The sequence below is a fragment of the Cuculus canorus genome, chromosome 7 (genome assembly GCF_017976375.1).
Source record: "Cuculus canorus isolate bCucCan1 chromosome 7, bCucCan1.pri, whole genome shotgun sequence".
NCBI lineage: Eukaryota > Metazoa > Chordata > Aves > Cuculiformes > Cuculidae > Cuculus > Cuculus canorus.
In genome coordinates, this window is record NC_071407.1 from 20,553,464 (window position 1) to 20,571,821 (window position 18,358).

At 42.2% G+C, this 18,358-nt stretch overlaps 1 protein-coding gene across 1 annotated transcript in view; it reads left to right on the forward strand.

Moving 5' to 3' along the window:
* The window catches only part of PAX2 (paired box 2), a 100,735-nt gene that overhangs the window by 71,801 nt on the left and 10,576 nt on the right, over window positions 1-18,358 (forward strand). The window contains 2 exon segments of the mRNA XM_054072324.1: window positions 323-449; window positions 16,626-16,727. Of these exon segments, the coding sequence (XP_053928299.1) occupies window positions 323-449; window positions 16,626-16,727 (229 nt within the window).

Below are 18,358 nucleotides of genomic sequence, written 5' to 3' on the forward strand. Positions count from 1 at the left end.
CCTCCCACTCCTTTTCTTCTCCCCTGGGCTGGCCCAGGCAGCCATCCCCATCTCCACTGCACTGAATGAAGGCTCAGACATACCACAGATAATGGGCCAGATCCGTCACCCCGCTTCCCCTTCACAGTGTCTCACAGGCGGGTGGGATAGTTCATCCTAGGAACACCCCCCTGCAGCCCTCTTGTCACTTCATCTTCTCCGTTTTCCTCCTCCTCTTCCATCTGTGCAGGGGTTTGCGCCTCTCCCCCCCTCTCCCCCCCATCTGTACACCCCCTTCTCCTGGCGCATCAATAGCGAGCTGTCTTTTTCCTCTCTTCCCCAGGGTAATGAGTACTCCCTCCCAGCTCTGACCCCTGGTCTCGATGAAGTCAAATCAAGTCTATCCAGCTCTGCTAACCCAGACCTGGGGACAAATGTGTCAGGACCCCAGACGTACCCTGTGGTGACCGGTAAGCTGGCTGACCAAACAGCAGAACCAAGCTTTTTATTTATTTCTCTCATCACCATTAGCTTCTGCTTTTTCTGCTAATGCAAGGTATCCCTCTGTGAAAACATGGAAAGAGACAGAAAGACTGCGGAGGATGTAGGGGCTTAAGAGAAGCTTCAAATTCAGAGTATTGACAGTTTTTGGTACACCTAGAAGTGCCCAGGTGTGACTCAAAGACAGGCAAACCCAGGCGTGAATTGGGAACTTGTGTGCCCAGGTGGCGCTTAGGGATGGACGGTGGTGGAGGGCAGACATATCCAAATATGCACTGTGATTTTTTCCTTTGTGTCTGAGAACAAGAGGGGCATGGCTCACCTACAATCTGCACTTGCTTTTCTTGTGGAGAAATAATAATTTAAGTTTTATTCAGACATGGCATTCGGAAGGGGCATTTGCAGGGGGCATTGCATAAATACCAAAGTCTGCTGAACTGTGAGTGCTTAACTCCCTCTTGCTTAAGCCAATGAGTCTCTAACAGCAGCTGGCAAAAAGACTTGTTCACAGCCTTCCAAACTCAGGCATGACTGGGTGAGTAGGAAATGAATGCAAGTGTAAGACAGTAGAGGAATGGGGATGCGCAGAACTAGGAGGCAATTTCTGCAGCAGCTGCTTGACAGAAACTTCCTCTTCACTGATGGCATATGCAGGACTTGAGTGGCACAGGGCTGTCCTGGAGCCAGGGGCACACCATCCTGGTACTAGTTAGACTGCCAATCCTGTGCATGTCTAGAGACATAAGGAGATCTCCTGGTGCCTCAGTCCTTCTTCTCAGGCTTTTAGTTGCCACTGCTCCCTGCTCACACAACTGCCATAGATTTGCACATCTCCTGGGTAGCTGGCAGCTGGCAGGGCAGCAGGGCTTCAGTGGACCCCAGTCTGGTCCACCCCTCTGACCTCTCAAGTGCTGTGGCCCCTCTAGAAACCTCACAGTGTAAGTTGAGAAGTAACTAATGATAAAAAGATGCAAGTCCTATTAGTAAAGGAAGGAGCTGTTGCTTCTTGGCCAAAAAGCTGGCCTCTGTTGGCACAGAATCAAGAGCACTGGAGTTTGCATCTCAACTTTTTTTTTTTCTAGAAGCCCCAGCTAATAGCCCCTGAGATCAAACCAGCTCATGGTTGAGGTGGGCAATTGTTGCTTGTTCAGTAAACGCTGAGCAAAAGTGTATTGTTGCACGCAACCTTTGCCTACCAGGAACTTCAGGAGCAAACAGGATTAGTAACAGTTACCCAAATACAGAGAAGATCCAGTGTGAGGTCTGCAAAATGCCATGGAGAACCATGGCGAGACAAGCTGCATATTTAGGGAGTGTCTAGAATGCGTAACATGTCCATACTTTTTTTCATGGCTTTTACTGCTACCAGGCTTGATCCAAAATCTTTGTAGCTATGCAGTTTCTTAGCCAACCAGAAGAAAATTACTCAGATGTGGCAAAGTTTTTCCACCTTTCTTTGGTTTTGCATATGCAAGACAAAACTCAGCTGATGTCTACCATTTAGCAGGTCTACATCTCTTAGAGGAAATATTTCTGGTCTTTGGGGGGCAAAGCCAGTATGAGAGCAGTACTGTCCTTCCTTCATGGAAGACAGATCCCCATAACTGGGTGTAAAGGTGAGCCATCTAAAATCAGAGTTTAAGATTCAAAGAAGCCATGAAAATAGTTCTTTTTAATCTTTCTGCCTAAGTGAAGCTGGTGCATTCCAGCCTGTTAATATCAAAGCAGAATTCCTGAAGACTGGGGACGCTGCACAACCTTTGGATATGATGTTCATAACTGGACAGCAGGAGACAGATTGAGCCTCACAGAAGAGGCTGTGGGCTGAGGCAGAAAATCTTGTCCCTGCCACCCTGTGCCATTGCCACTCCGTTCCCTGTAACACTCCCAGCTCAGCTCAAGAACATCCCCATCTGATCCATCTGGATCCAAGAGTGAGAAAAGTTCATTTCAGACCCAGCTTGACATTCCCAGGTGGCAACTTAGCACTAACATCTCAATCTGTATGCGACATTTCAATCAGCAGAGTAACAAAAGCAGAACTATTAGCGCTGGGAGATGTTCACTAGTGGTAATGATGGGGAAACTCAGAAACTGGAAATGAAAAAGGGGGAAAAAACCCTCAACATCCTGAAAGGCAGCAGGGGAAGAGGGGTGGAGAATTTTTTCTCTACACTTAGGCCAGGATCCAATGTTTGTATTAATGGTGCCATTACCCAAGAAAGGACTTCAGATAATGCTCATTCTTAAAATGTTTCTGCTGGCAATTAAATGGTTGCAGTTATTGATCTTCATTGATCTGATGTCCTCAATTTGCATAATCTATTAAAGATGAATGATTCATTATATGTTTGCTATGGGGCTGGGTGATGTTTTCAAGAGGGACCAGAGAGAAGACAAACTCAGTGCTGCCTTCTGATCTGCCTTGGCCAGGAAATAAAGGAGGAGGCTGGGAGCATGCAGATTTCTTTGGTATCACCCAGATCCCTCTCCCAGGAAGGGATTTTGGAGCAACAGCGAGTACTGAATTACTGGGTGCCTGTTTTGTTACTATAGCATCATCTTTGAAGTCACTCTTTTTCTCTTGTCCCAGTCTGTGAACCCAGGTGATATCTGAAAAAATATGTGAAACAAATCCACCCATGCAGGGTACACAGTGCAGTCACATTGGGATGTAAAATTTAGCTACAAGAAAGTCTCCCCAGTTCTGTTTTCCCAGATAGAAAGAAGTATCACTAGCTCTTTCCAAACCAAAGCTGTCTGGCATTGGATGCTTGCCCTTTCTGAAGACTGCAGAGAAAGTCCTTCTCTATCTGGCTCATGACTAGCTTGCCTCAGCAAGTGCTCTCAGTTCACACTGTTCTGAAAATATATCCCTCCAAAAGGCATCCAAACCTCAACAATATATATATATTACCTAAAATATTGGAATGTAGCGAGATAGTTAAATACAGATGTTGCCGAAGTCCTTTTTTCTGTCTGTGAAATTCCTAGAACTGAAGAGCTAGAAATGCTGCAAAACAAGAAGCCACCTCCCCAAAGTCCTGGGCATCTATTCAAAGACACAGCTTAGCAGCACAGTTACGTACAGCACAGCCTTGCCTAGTACTGCCAATATCAAACACTGTCTTCCAGACAGTAATTCTATCTAATGCAGCTTTGATGGTCAATTTATTACTCACATCTCCTAAAGGAACTAAACAAAAACATTTGCTTACTATGGAGCAGACGTTACCCTTATTTCTCCCCATTAAATATCTGCAAGGAATTTCCATGAATGAATTGACTCTTAGGGGCGAGCTGGGCACTAGGCTAGGAAACATGCTCCCGCTGGCTTTCATATAGAACAGACAATGTAGAAATTCTCAACTTCTTGTGAAGTATCAGAGAGAGAAAGTTCTTAAAAGCTGCCTGAGAACACCACCTCACCTCTTCCTTCGCACAGACTAGTGGGCCAGCTGCATTTGCCTCAAAGCTGCATGGCCATCATAGCTAGACTGATGTAGACTCCTGACAGTTTCCTGGACTGTATCTTTCTACACCGATCAGATTTCCTACAAGCAAAGATCCAAGCTTGAACACACCAAGATAAGGCAAGTACATGCAGTTGAACACCAAGAAAACAATTCTGTTGTTCAGAGATATTCTGCTTCAATTATTTTTATTGGAGGCAAACAGCCCAGGCGGATGAGTGTAAATCTTTACAGGGCTAAGTAAACACAGAAAACCTCAATAGCTTTCTTTTATTCAGTAGTTTCCACAGGTCTTTGATTTTGGAAGGTACTCAGTAGCTAACAACAGGGAGGTGAGCTAAGTAGAACCTCAAGATTTTGACAGTAGCAACAGGAGTATTTTAAAAGTACAAGGCTGTTCACAGAAGTCTTGAATCCTTTGAGAATAAAGGTTAAGATCCTTCTTTAAGCACCATCAGAAGTCACATCTTTTGGAACAGGCATGCATGAAAGAAGTAATCTGTCTTCAAACCAGATTCTGAGTTCTGGGGACTTAGATTAATAGTTTGAGGGCAAAGTCCTTTCCAACTCAATTATCTAGCCCAGAAGTCAACCAACAGAGAGGCAGCACTCTGGGAAATAAAACACAACGGACTTTTCATGCATAGTTTGAAATTTGCGTATTAACAGACTACTAAAGAGGAGGATTTACCTACTAGATGGTTCGTAAAATTACAGTAAATGCAAAGAAAAACTTCCCTTAATTGAATCTCAGCAGTTTTAACTAAATAGACCTTGTTTGCCAGCTCACTACAATCAGCGAGCTCTACAAAGAAAACTAAAGGTAAAAGACAATAAAAACCGGACAAAAAAAGCAGTGCAGCAACTTCTACCATTGATTGAAATGGAGAATGTGTCCCCTTCTCGTCCTGTGAGGAAGTTTCCAAGTGCTTCTGTGCTATGGTTAGCACCTATTAACAGAAACATGTAACTTTTAAAATCATCATCACCCACCAAAACAATTGCCAGGTCCTGTATAAAGAATATTTCCTTCTTGGTGGGAAAGAAATTTTTCCCTAAAGCAATAAGTATCATCTAGGGTGAGAAATCCTGATGACAACTCACAATGTGTCAAACAAGGCACCAAAAAAGCACAGATCCCATCGATCTAACTTGCCTTCAGACCTCCTCTCTCTGGCATGGGATGAGATTTTTTTCAGTTTAAGTTAATTTTTAAATTCATACATGAACATTTGCAAAACCACATTCTAATTACTGACATTAAGGGTACTTGCTATTAAAAAATAGTACTTAAACAGCACCTGATTTCTGTGAAAATTTTCAAGAAGTTTATGATGCTCAGCATAGAGAAATCACTAGCTAGACACCGGGATTCAAAGTTTTTCTGAAATTATAAACAATTTGTTGTGAACTTTAGCCTCCTGCAAGGTGAAAAGGTATTATTTCCTTCATTTTAGCTTAGCGAGTGAATTGAAAATTTTCTTCAGAATAATTAAGAATTTTCTTCAGTTAAATAACCAGGTAATTCAAAACTAAGAACCAAAATAAGATTTGAAAAAGCAGGAACATTTGTTTTCCTTGTCAATAAGTGAATTAAGCTTGTTGTGAAAAGATAGGATCTATTAGTTCTAAAATCGGTTTCTAAAATCATTTCCATTTCCTTCTCACATATATACTTTTCTTGACTTAATAAGTAGTTTTTAATGCAAAACCTGCTTAGAGAAGCTTGGTTTTTCTGTTCTGTTTTATTTAGGAAGTCAGGGAACTTATGGTCATTTTATTTAATTAGCTTGAATAATTACAAATACTGTTTTTAATTTAATTCTAATTTCCATCCAAATATAACTTGACACAGATCCCAAGTAAAAAGTTAATAATCTAATAATCTAATAAAAGAATAATATGGACTCATCGTTCACTATTTTCTCATATAATAATATGTAAAGACAAATTATATTAAACAACGTAATTGCTTAAATAAACGTGCAGAGATTCAGTTAATCTACTTAGCAAAAAATGAAATAACCACATTTAGTGTAAATTCTGTATATGTCAAAATATTTGTTTCTACCCATAAAACCCAACCTTTAAGAAAACACCCTTATAGTGCAAATGTAAAACAAGTTGATCCAGTTTGCTGTTTTAAATCATGATTAAAAACTAACCATTACATTCAGTTGTACTTAAAATACTATACTGAGAGGGGGAGCATTGCCTTCCCCTTTCACTTGTCTGTACTGGTGAAAATTTCCTCTCTTGCTCCAGTCTCTCTGGCATCAGTGAGAAACAGCCCTGTTCAGGGCTTCACCAAGCTGACTTGAGAAAACCTCTTTAACTAACTGCTAAAGGGCCCCAAACCTGCTGTGATGACAGCAAGTCCTACATATGCAAACCTGCACTCTGTGGCACAGCATCACAGCCGCAGCTGCCAGCAGTCAGGACCTCCAAATTTCATCTACTTTTTCCCATCTCTAAGAAGAGATAATATCTTCTTATCTAGTCAAGGAATTTGGAAAGGCAAAAGGTCCTACTATTCTTCTGCAAGACCAAATGGCTGAGGGTGATAGATGGTCACATGAATGATCCCTAGAACAGACAGGAAGAGCAGGAGGAGAAAGGAATTATGTAAACTATTTCCATACATTCACTGACAATATCCTTACGATGCTGAAGAAGGTGGCTTGTGGGCTTGGAAGGCATACTGAAGTGAGGAACCCAGAAATGGAGGGGTCCAAAAGAAATAATGTCTTCTACTTCCTTAAATTAGCTTTTAAGTAAACAATAGCAGTGAATGGCAACAATGTTGTGTAATAACAATAGCAGTGAATTGACATTCCCGGTCTGATTTCCCTTAGCAAAGGGACAGCACTGCAGGCTGCCACACTCTGTGCTGCTGGACAAAAAGGGACTTTTTTTTAGAGAAAATAATGATATAGTCTTTCCAGACTTTTCAGTTTTTGCTTTTTCTTTTGAAGCTGAAAGATGCAGTAAGTATGGCTATGATGAAAATTGTTGTGATGTAGGTATCTGCCCACTGACAACAAAGACTCTGCTTTATATCTGAGTTAAGCAACACCTGTCAGCAGGTGTTAATAACTTTTGATCTCCATCAGCTGTGATGTATTTAACCAGGCCAGCTGCTTGTACAGTTGATACTGCCCACTGCAGTCTTTCAGAGAAATGGAGACCTTACAGCTATCTTTGGCCTTTTTTTTTTTTTGTAGGTTTAGGATTGTCGTAGGCTACCTAGGAAGATCTATCCTATCTTATGATCAGTAGACTATAATTGTGATGAAACCTTGGGACTTTGGACTTTGTGAAAAACTAATGTGTTCTAATTACATTTCCCAGCATATATTTCAAAAGCATCTTGTTTAAGAGGTAATATTCAAGTCCCAGCCTACCAAGGAGTAAGCACATAATACCTTTTAAGGCAGGAATTGCCTAACCTGATGGGCTGGGACTCAGGAAAGGGGACAATATATGAACTCCACCTAACTTCTTTGTTTGCCAAGTACACAAGTTGCACACCTTCCCTCCCCTCCATTCCCCGCCCCAAGACTTTAAAGCACATCTTGCTTCATCAGCTCCACCTGCAAACAAAGGTACATGGAGCCAATGAAGTTGGTGGAGTTCTCAAGCGGTGAACACTGACACTACTCCACTAGCCTCAAAGAGTAAGTCCAGATCATAGGTCTACTAGAAGCTCTACTCTGCAGAAGTTTTACTTTGTAACTTTTTCTCTCCAAAGTAACACACAGAGTTAGCAGGTCAGTATTTGGAGTATTTGGAGTATTTGCCGCAGCGAATGTATTGGAGTGCAGCAGCGAATAGATTTAGAAAATTCAGTTTTATAAAAAAACAGGGCAAATAGATTTCAAAACTTGACATCAGTGAAGCCAGTTTTGTCTCTCAGGGGAAAGCAGTCCGAGGTTGTTTGTTCATGTATTTCAACAACCCACAAGTAAAGTATTGGACTAAGAACATGGATGTGCAGAAGCATAAGATAAACCTGAGCATGCAAGGCTCATTCTCCAGTCAGCAGGAGTACAAAGAGAAGACAAGAAAAGTACAATGAGAAGCAGATTAGTCTCTGCACACTTTTCAGTTGTTCTGGCAAAGATCTGTTACTGCCATAGAGAAGGGGAAAAAATATCTTTATATTCAGTGCAACTTGCATTATGCTCTTGTCAAAGAGCAGTAAAAGCTGGAAAACTAACAAATGAAAGAAAAAGTGGTTCTTCTGAGATGACAGAAAGCAAAAGTGAAAGATACGCTGCGTTAGTCTATTTTGGTCTTTTGTGTGACTTACAGAATTTCTTGAGGCAAGATTCTCACATGTGATAAAGCAATGTGACTCAACTGGCTGTAGTGTAAACTCACCAGTTACTGAATGCTAAGGACCCAGTCCCATTCTGTTTGCCACAAGGAAATTTCTCTAAGAAATGGAGAACACAAATATAGGAAAAGATGTTTAAATGGTGGGTACAAGCATAGGATTCAAAACACCTGAAATAACATTCAGCTTTGGCTCAGAATTCCTACGTGAACATGGGTACATCTCCTCTGGGCTCAGTTCCTCACAGATAAAAGTGGTCCCTAAGGGATGTTGTAAGTATAGGTGTTCTAAAGAGTGAGGCACTGGGGTCATATAAATATTTGATAGAGACTCCAAGAAGAGATGAAGAATGCTAGACATTGTGAAGATGGTAAGCAGTGTTGTTAAGTGGGTATGTACAACCCATCTTTTATGCAAGGCTGTGTCATCTTGATATTCTTTGTTTACTGAAAAGGAAAGGAACACTGGGTGCAGGTAGCTTATCCTCCAGAAAGCAAGCAATGAAAAACAAGCAGCTTATATAGTCCTGCAAACCCTCCTGCTTCCCTTTCCTTCAGCAGCAGAGAGCACAATAAAAGCTGAGACGAGTCTTTGTAGGAAACCAAAGCTGTGAATCTTCCTCTCACCCTGTCTGGCCAAAATCCCTTCATTCACAGGGGAAATTTAGGCCAGAGATCACCCGTTCTAGCTCTCCACCAGAATAACAGAGGAGAGGGTTAGAAAGGAAGAAAACCAGCCATAACTCAGCAAGTACAGTCAGAAAAAAAACAGGAGATGCAGAAAAGACATAGTGCTCTGCTATGTTTCCACCTATACCCCTACCCTGCTAAGCCTTTCAAATTTCCCCCCACCATGACATTAGGTGTGGGGTGTTTTTTGTCACTTATGAACAAGAATATCATTTGCCATTTAGCAGAAGAGAGAAGCCTGGGACAGGAATAGATTTCTGCCGCTTTGGATGGTTGCAAACTCATTCCACCCCACATTTGATTACAAGTCAGTATTCCAGCCTTAGGACTAAGACACTGACAGATAGTTTGGGGTCGCCTGATGCAGCCTTACTAAGGGACACTCCCCCACAACACAGACAAGCCACTATGCACTGCTCCACAGCTTCCTGACTTGCTGGTACTAGCAGGACTTGGAATAGGAAGGGGAACTTTCTCCATCACAAATATGAAATAATTAGAGAATTGAGAAAATCAGAGGTGAAAACAAAAATGTTTGATGTGGTTAAAATGAAAAATGGGACTGTGCCATTCACAGGTGGATACATAGATCAATCAATTGATCTTATCTACACCGACACACTTTGGAGCTCTAATTCACTGCCAGGGCAATTATTCCAGCACAGCAGTGTCAGGAGTTATATCAGAGACAGAATTCAGGTGCTTGTAGTCAGGGGAGAGTTAGACAACAAAGGAGTAAAAATTGGTAAATGCCATCCACCAATAAAGAGACATGGCATGTAAGTTATACCTGTGCAGTTGCAGAGTGTAGAGGAAGGACAGATAGACAGATAAATAGACACATAAAAGTCTGAGTTTTGATTGTGCAATCATTCGCTGTCTGACCTTATCCCAGCTTTCTCTTCACTGGAGAGTGTTTAGCAATATTATGTCCCAGTCTCTTTGCCATGTTACTGTTGAATTCTTTATCTTCCTGCACTGAGTAAGGGATGCTACCTCTGGAAGGTGCGATGAATTTTTCTTCGTAAGCCTCGAGGTGTTCAAGGGAGGGCTGGGCACATCTCTGCTGTGAGCTTGACAGGGGCTTTAATAGCCTCACAACACCGGGACAAATAGCTCCTGGTCTCTTAACCCTTCTCAGCTTTGCAAGGCAAGGCCTAGACTGTTGTTCCCATTGCAAGGGCTTTAGACAGTCTTTCAGGCTGAAATCCTCTCTGTGGTGGCTGGGCAGAGCGGAAATCCAGGGGCTGGATCAGATTGGCCTAATGCTACAGCAGCTTAAGCGGTCTGTTTTACCAGAGATTATGGTTTCACTTACACAGAGAGCCTGAAAAATGCTGTGGTTTAGGAAGGATTATAGCTGAAAATTCCATGCTTTAAAAGAGAAATAAAGCAGGGGAGGGACTAGGAAATCCAGTGTGCCTGGGGGCTGTACAAACAGGATTAACCTCTGCCCATAGCACCTCTTGCTTCTGCCCACCCACGCTTCCCATGTCCATCAACTTCTCTGCCCTTTCCTCCTCAGCAGCTCCACACACCTACCCTCTCTTGCATAGTATGGAGGGCTGAAAAAGGAGTCCAGAAAATGTCCAGGACCAAAGTGTGCCTAGTTTATTTAGGTACGACTGTCAAATGGCTTCCTTGAAAACTATCACTTCACTTGCAGCCCCTGGAAGCCAGGGGTTTGGCCCTCTGCCTGGAAATAGATCTATTAATCCAAATTATCTAGTATCAACATTATTTGGAGAAAGGCTTTCGCACTCCCAGACTGCTGGTGGTGACTCTGGCTGGCTGGCCTCAAGGTAAAACTACACTCTTTGCCATCTGATGACGGAGAATACAGGAGAGAAGTAGCTTTGGGGGTTCTCCATCTACAGAGACTGGCACTGGCATATGAAGATTCACTGCTAAGACTGTAGGATAGTACATAGTTGTAAAAAGCAGAAGCTGGGTGCTGATGTGCTGCCTACTCTGGTGACTTAATTAACTGTGCAACATGAAGCTGATACTCAAGCTTCTTTTCCCCATACCCTCCATAGAAGTCCCTTGCTAAACAGAGCTTCCTATAGCAAAAAGTGAGAATAAATGACAATCCTCATGTAGCATACCAGGCACTTCACATAAGTAGACTAATTACAGAGGAACTGTACACCTTTTGGCCAGGATTGATCCTTCCCAATCAATCAAATCATGAACATATGCCTTTGTCGCAAAGGAGTCTCAGTGATCAGAGACCTTTGCTGACCATCCAGGTTAGAGGTACTTTGAGGAGAACACAGATGGCAAACTATCATTTTTGCCAAGTAGCATACCTTTAGGAAACAAATGCCTCAGGATAAATGGCATTCACAGATAGAAACTGCCCAGCCCTTTATTGTCTAGGTGAGCACTGCAGCCTCACAATAAGGTACCTAGAGTTAATTAAGCCAGTGCCACATTAATGAGTTCAGATTTATGACCTAGTTATATGTCATATTTATATTTCTCTGTACAAATCAAAACCACCAGAAATAACTTATTTCATAGGCCATTAGCAACACTTGCCATCATCGCAAGAGATGGCTTTCATTCATTGGCTTTAATTTGTTTACCTGAGGGTGGATGTTTTGCTAGGTGATTTGGATCGGATCTGATCACATCATCCATACTTCTCTTTCAGGTGTTCAAACACAGGACTCTATTACTGCTAACCCAACAACAGTGGGTGTTCTGGAGTACCCATGCTTTAGGTCACAGAATTCACCAGTTCCCAAACCTCTTATCTGGCAGCCAAGTTAGGAACAGTTTCAAAGCTGTATCTATTGTGCTTATGCAAATCTGCACAACAGAAATGAAGGTCTAATGCAAACAACAATGAAAATGAGACCTTTTATACGTACCCCATATTTCCTCTCCACCATTAAATCTCTCCATCAAGGTACTTGTCTGTCAACACTATATTCTGGGAGAAAACAGAGTCAGTGCTGACTGCTTTTATGGTCAAAGCTCCAAAGTGTGTCACTGTGAACAAGGTCAATTGTTTGATCTATCTGTCTACCCACCTATTAATTGCACAGTCCCACTTTTATTTTAACCACCTCAAACTTCAGCTACAGCTTCTTTTGTCGAAGTTTTTACACAGTTTGGCTACAGAAACTTTGGCCACTACACTGAGCATCCCATTTAATAGATGCTCATAACCATGCTGCTCTTGTGAGGAAGGTTACTTTTGGTTTGAAGAGAAAAAGTGTAATTCCCTGGGCCAAACTGTGTAAGTGTAGCATCTTCACATGCCCTCAGCCAGTGAGAGAAAGCAGCAGGAAAGGGAGCACAGAAGCTTCAGAGCACTCTTCTCCTTCTCAATCCTATGCTTCTTCTTGTCGTCCTTCTCCTGCATGTTCCCTCCCTCACCTCTCCTTATCCTGCATCCCATTCCTCCCATCTGCCACTGCACTCCATTATCCTCACTTCCTGCTACCCCTGCAGAGGCATCCCTGCAGTCAGAGCCTAGCTCCCAGATGCATTTACTGCTGTTGTCTCAGCACTGGCTCCTCTGATCTACTCCTAACCTTTTTATTTTTATTTTTGTTTTTTAAATTAATTTCCCTGTAGATTTTAACCACTCCATTTTCATTTACCCATTTTGTTCTTCCTCTCCTCCCTTCCCCACCCTCCTTTTCCTTCCCCTGTTCCCTTTGTCTGTCTGTGTCCATCCCTTACCCTACCACAGAAAACCTCTCCTCTCCCCTCAGTATAAAGCAAGAGCCTCATGGAGCCTCTCTCACCCCTTTCACCCCCACCACGCCGGTCGGCTCTGGGCAGGCTGATCTTCAGCCCTTCCACATGGCCCTTTCAGACGATGCGTCCACGCCTTGCTACAGTGCCTTCCTTCATCATGGTGCCCACTTTGGGCAGTCCAGCAGCCAGCCTCTGATAGCAGGTAACTGGCCTTGGCCACAAACTCAGCGGGGATGCTGCAGGCAAGGGGTTCAGTTTCGTCTGATGGGGAGATCAGTAAATGCTGCAAGCTCTTTGAGTGCAAGTGGGAACCAGAGCAACCGTGTTCCAGTTCTGTGGATGCAGCATGTGTTCTTAGGTCCATGGAGAGTCACAAAAAGATTTCATGCCTGTCCTTCATTTTTTAGAATAAAATGGGGAAAGAAGCTGTTAACTACCTAGAAGTGACTGGGTGTCCCAGTTGGATGGGTCTGAGACTTAGTATAAGAACACTTGTATAGCAAAATCCTGTGTTGCCTCAATAGCCATAATGCCTCTGAGTACTGTTGGCCCAGCAAGGGTACTGTGTGCTAGCCTAAGGTATATGATAGCAGGTTGAGTAGCCTAAACAGCTCTAGGGCTGACAGGGTCTTTCAGCATGGCTTGTACAAACTACTAAGTTAGTTATATACATAGGCAGTTGGTGAGCACTACCATAGCTATGGTGTGAGCAATATTTGAGTCACCTGGTCTGGGAGTGTAAATGTGAGCTGGTGCCTTCATGAAGCAGAACAAGTAGTTAAGAAACAGAGCATCATGTCTGAATGTCAAGACCAGGAGGAAGGGTGGGTGAGTTACTAGAATGTCTTACAGCCAAACAAATACAGACCTGAGGTACGTGGCCTTTAAGGGAAGGACAAAAGTGAAGAAACAGGTTGCGAGGATGGCAGCACTTAGGAGCAGCATGTTAGAGGGGAGAAAGGAGAAGCATCAGGTAGGTATTGGAGATACTCCTGAGACTAAAGGTGACTGAAGAAACAATGCTGCAGAAGCTCAGGGGTGGCTCTGATGAAATAGTGGGAATCATTTTAGGTGACGACTGAGGTTGTTGTCACTCCACTGTCAAAGACTGTATTCTAGAACAGACAAGGTCTTAGTGCAAACCACAGCTGCTAATGCTCAAGAAACACATCTTACCTCTGCCTCCTTCATGTTCCTATATTATTTTTCTCTTTTGACCTAATATCCTCCCTTTGTCGGCAAGTGAGATTTGCATTTCTAAGCCTCCCTGTAGGAAAGCAGCAAGTAACAGCAGGGAAGACTTTTGTGCTCATAACATTGTCTTGGTCCAATAAGAGCCTCTGAGCTCTGCGCATTTCCTAAGCCAAGGAGTCTCCTGATGGACTCTCTCCAACAATACAGTTTTCTGGAGATCCATTTATATGTGACCACCCCCTAGCCTAGAAGGTACTCTGTTTCAGGAAAGGCACCTGTCTTAGGACCATTATGGAGAATTAGATATGGTAGAAAGCATTCAAAAGCTCAAATAACGTCAGAGTGATGAAGGTGCTGTTCCTCACTCAGAAGGCTCTTGGAGAAGGGAGAATGGCTGGAGTTATGGCTGGAGCACTTCATGATCAGGATAGGTGCTAGCTTTGCTGTAACCCTGGAGTACAAGAATGTAACAATCCTGTCTACTTGTTGGTAATGAGAGAAGGTAATGGAAGGGGCCTTCCTGTATATAAAAGCAATTTAAGAGTCTCTCTGTGGGACTCATATCTGTTGATACTGTATCTGTTTGTTATCTTTTTTCAAGACTGCAATTTTGACAGATTATCACTTCCCAGTGAATCTTCCACACAGTTTTGCACATCAGCCTCTGTACACTCATGTTTAAATAAAAGCACAAGGGTGTATGTGCACAGATCAAGTAGCAGAGGGAGTGTGTATGTGTTCCCACTTGAATGGAAGCATCGAAATGGATTAATTTTGCCCGCTGCTACATCATGTTCTACATTTTCAGTGATACTGTTTTCTCGCTCATCACCTGTTATTATTTCTCAAGCTAGTCAATATATGAAACCAAAAGGACATGAATTTTAAGCATAAAACTTTCTTGCCTTAAAAGAAGGCAAGAAAAAAAACCACAAGAAAGAACTACATCTAGTAGTTGTTAATCATAGAGCTTAATGCACATCTACAAATCACTAAAGGAATGATGGTGATAAAAGAGTAGAAGAGTGTAGAATATAAATCCCTGAGCCATTATATCTTTATTGTTATCAATATGGAGGAGTGTCTGGAAGATGGCTCAGCTGTTGTCTGGTAGTTCTGTGCCATTATCTAAGAGGAGGTGAGCTAGGAACATCAGCCACTGATCAGGAACCTCTTCAGGGAGAAAGGATGAACTTGCATTTCTTTTTTCTTGAACAAATAATCTCAGTAACCTTTAGTCAAGACCTATGAAAACAAGGCTTAGCCTACCTCATCCCAGAGAAACTTCCTCTCTTCAGGTTAATGCTCCATGTTGGTTAGTTTTTGCTTTATTGTGTTACTTCTTTCTGATCCTCCAGCCAAGGTTCATGCTTGTTCCCGGTCCTGCTTTATCAGTTATCATTCTGCCACTACTAGAACTAAACCAACTCTTGTTCTTCTTTCAATCGCATATTCCAGCATAATTCCAGTGACTCTAGTGGTGTTAATGGGCCATGCTTAACCTGTCACTTCTAAAGGCAAATCAGATTTCAGCCCTCCAGTTACAGCAGTCAGGAGAGACAAAATTTAACAAAAGAACAACAAATGGTACAAAATTATTGGTGAGCTGCAGTTCACCTAGGAAATGTAAAAGGTTTTGGATTCCTGGAGCAGGTTGAGATCTCAGTAGGCAGTGTTGGAGGCTGAGCTGTAAATCTCCCAGCAGCTGTGGGAGAAAGATTATCTTAATTTATTTAGGTTTTTTTGTTGGGTTTTTTTTTTTTTGATGTTTTTTGGGTTTTGTTTTGTTTTGTTTTGGCTTGAAACTCCTAGCAGCTTCTGAGGTTATTTTAGTTCATTTAAATGCAATAAGCACTAACAGCAAAATGCCCTTCTGGCTGGCCCATTTTCAGGCTCACCAGTCCAAATGAGGAAGTGCCTTTGGCACCAACCAAGCAGCCTCCAGCTGCACTTCCTACGAGATAATAAACTACAATCATCCACCCAGTCCACACCCCTCTCTACTTCTTTGGTAGAGAAAAGATATCACAACTTTAGGTATTTCTAACAAAAACTTGCACCTGTGATAAAAATGAAGCAGGACTCAAACTAATTTGCATGATCCTATTATTATACATGCTACACCAGCACCTGGAAGGAGTCCAACCAGTATTGATCTCATGCTAATCACTGTGCAAATGTATTAAAAGTGTGCCCTTACACCAAAGAGTTTGCAGCATGAAAAGAAACACAGAGAGGTGAAGTGACTTGCATAACATCATCATAAGGCAAATGGCAGCAGTGGGAAGAAAGACAGGCACAGAAAAGTCTTGAATCACTTTCCAATGCTTTGCACATTGATCATGCCCTAAAGCAACATCACTCAGATTTGGAACAGCATCCACTGCATATAGACAGGACCTCAGCTACTCCAGCCATGCTGTCATTCTCTGTGCAGCCTACGGCCATTTTGGTTTCATTAAAATAGATCCAAAATCTACAATGAAACAAAACAAATTCTTTTGAGCCTCACAAAGCTAAGTTTTAACATCCATCCTTACAGTGTGAAATCAAAAGTAACACAACCTTCCCACCAAATTTTCAGTGGATGGACAGCACTTAGGCAAGAGAAGGCTGCACAGTACTTGCCTATCAAGCACTATTCATGTGACAGTGGGACAAAAAGTGATATCAAATCAATATAAAAAACCCTCATCCCTGTTGATCACTTGTCCTTATTCTTTTCCTTTCCAGGTCGTGATATGGCAAGCACCACTTTGCCTGGCTACCCACCCCATGTTCCCCCAACTGGACAAGGCAGCTACCCAACCTCAACTCTTGCAGGAATGGTTCCTGGTAAGTCAGCCTCCAGACTTCAGTAATGGTGCACACGTTTGAATGGTATATTAGCACTGTAAGAGTTTTCCCAGTTGGCTTTGCTACTGCTTTGTTGATAATAAGGCTTATTCTTTTCATAAAGAAATCACTGGGTGCCTGTAACCAATATAGCTAACAACACTTTCTGTAACATATCTCTTTTCCCCTAGTAACTGATTCACTGCTGCTATGGGCAACTAGCTATCTGTAAACCTGTGGCAATTAATTGGTAATTAATTAACCTTAGTATTCATTAACTAATGTAATTATTTTCCAATGACCCATGCAGATTATTATGTATTGCTTGTGGCTTAGGATATGCAGCTGTCCACTAACTTAAGGTAACAACTTACCTTCTATCTAAAGCCAGGGCATCAAACTGAAAATCATCAACGGTAATTTAATACCTGCAGTTTTTGCAGACCTACTGTCCATAGCCTAAACTAGCTAAGAACTCAGCAATGATTACTAGCATTTCAGGAGAAACTAACTATTCAGTTTCAACAACAAACTATTTTCCCACCTCCTGTTTGTAGAATAGTGCTTCCAATCCAACAAACTAGCTGCGCAATCCTGCACTCAAAGGCAAACTGCTCCTTTGCTACTCAATGCCTTTGGAGAAATACTTCCTCTTGGCAACTAGATTCTCCCCTGTTTAGGAAGAAGAACCTTAGGGCTATTGAAGAGTTTATTTCTCCAGGCTCCATTCTCTATTCCTCTGATGACCGTTTTCCCCAGATGATAAATGAAGAGGCAGGATTTTTGATTCTCAGTCATGGTTGCTCAGAACTCAGAACTTCATCTACCACTGATTTCTCTTTATGTTACTGCCCTGAGTTGTGAGGGCTAACAGGCAGGTACTCAGTTCATTCTTTAACCTCTGCTGCTGGAGGAATGACTCCAGAACTGAAGCAGCAGAAAGCTGAGGACTGAAAGCTCTTAAATCACTACAGTGTGACTTGCTTGACCTCCAGATCAGGAAAAGATTGGTACCCTCCTCACCCCTACTTTGGTTCCTTGGTATAGATGACCAGCTTGCTGAAGTTTTGGAGTACTGCAGAGTTGGTAAATTTTAGGGTATCTCCTTCCACACAAAATTTTCCAGGGAGATGACTTGGCTCCAGAGTCAAGAGAAGCACTAAGATAATATACAATTATAGGTGAAAACTTACAGAAGGTCATGGCATATAGAAATTATTAACAACACCAAAATACCTGGCTCTTTGAATAGGTACTTCTGAAAAACAGGCACTTCTCAACTTCTAACTGTTCTCAACTTCTCAGCTGTTCAGTGACTGCTGTGTACATTTAACATTCTCATCACAAGGATGATACTGACATCTGAATTGGGACAAAAATTTTAAGTGCACTAATCACAGGTGTTACTTAGCCAAGAATAGGCTATTTCAGCTCCTTAATGTGGAGGCTACTTATCTGCAAGACAGCAGTGTACCCAAAACCACACAAATACCTCACAAAAGAAAAGGAATGGGCTAGTAAAGGAAGAAGTTGAGCTATACTTCAAAGAAAAAAAAGATTCTTCAGGTCAACTGGACATCTTTACATTAAATCTGATGTCAGCATTCAATTAAAGGAAGCTTTTCTGGTGC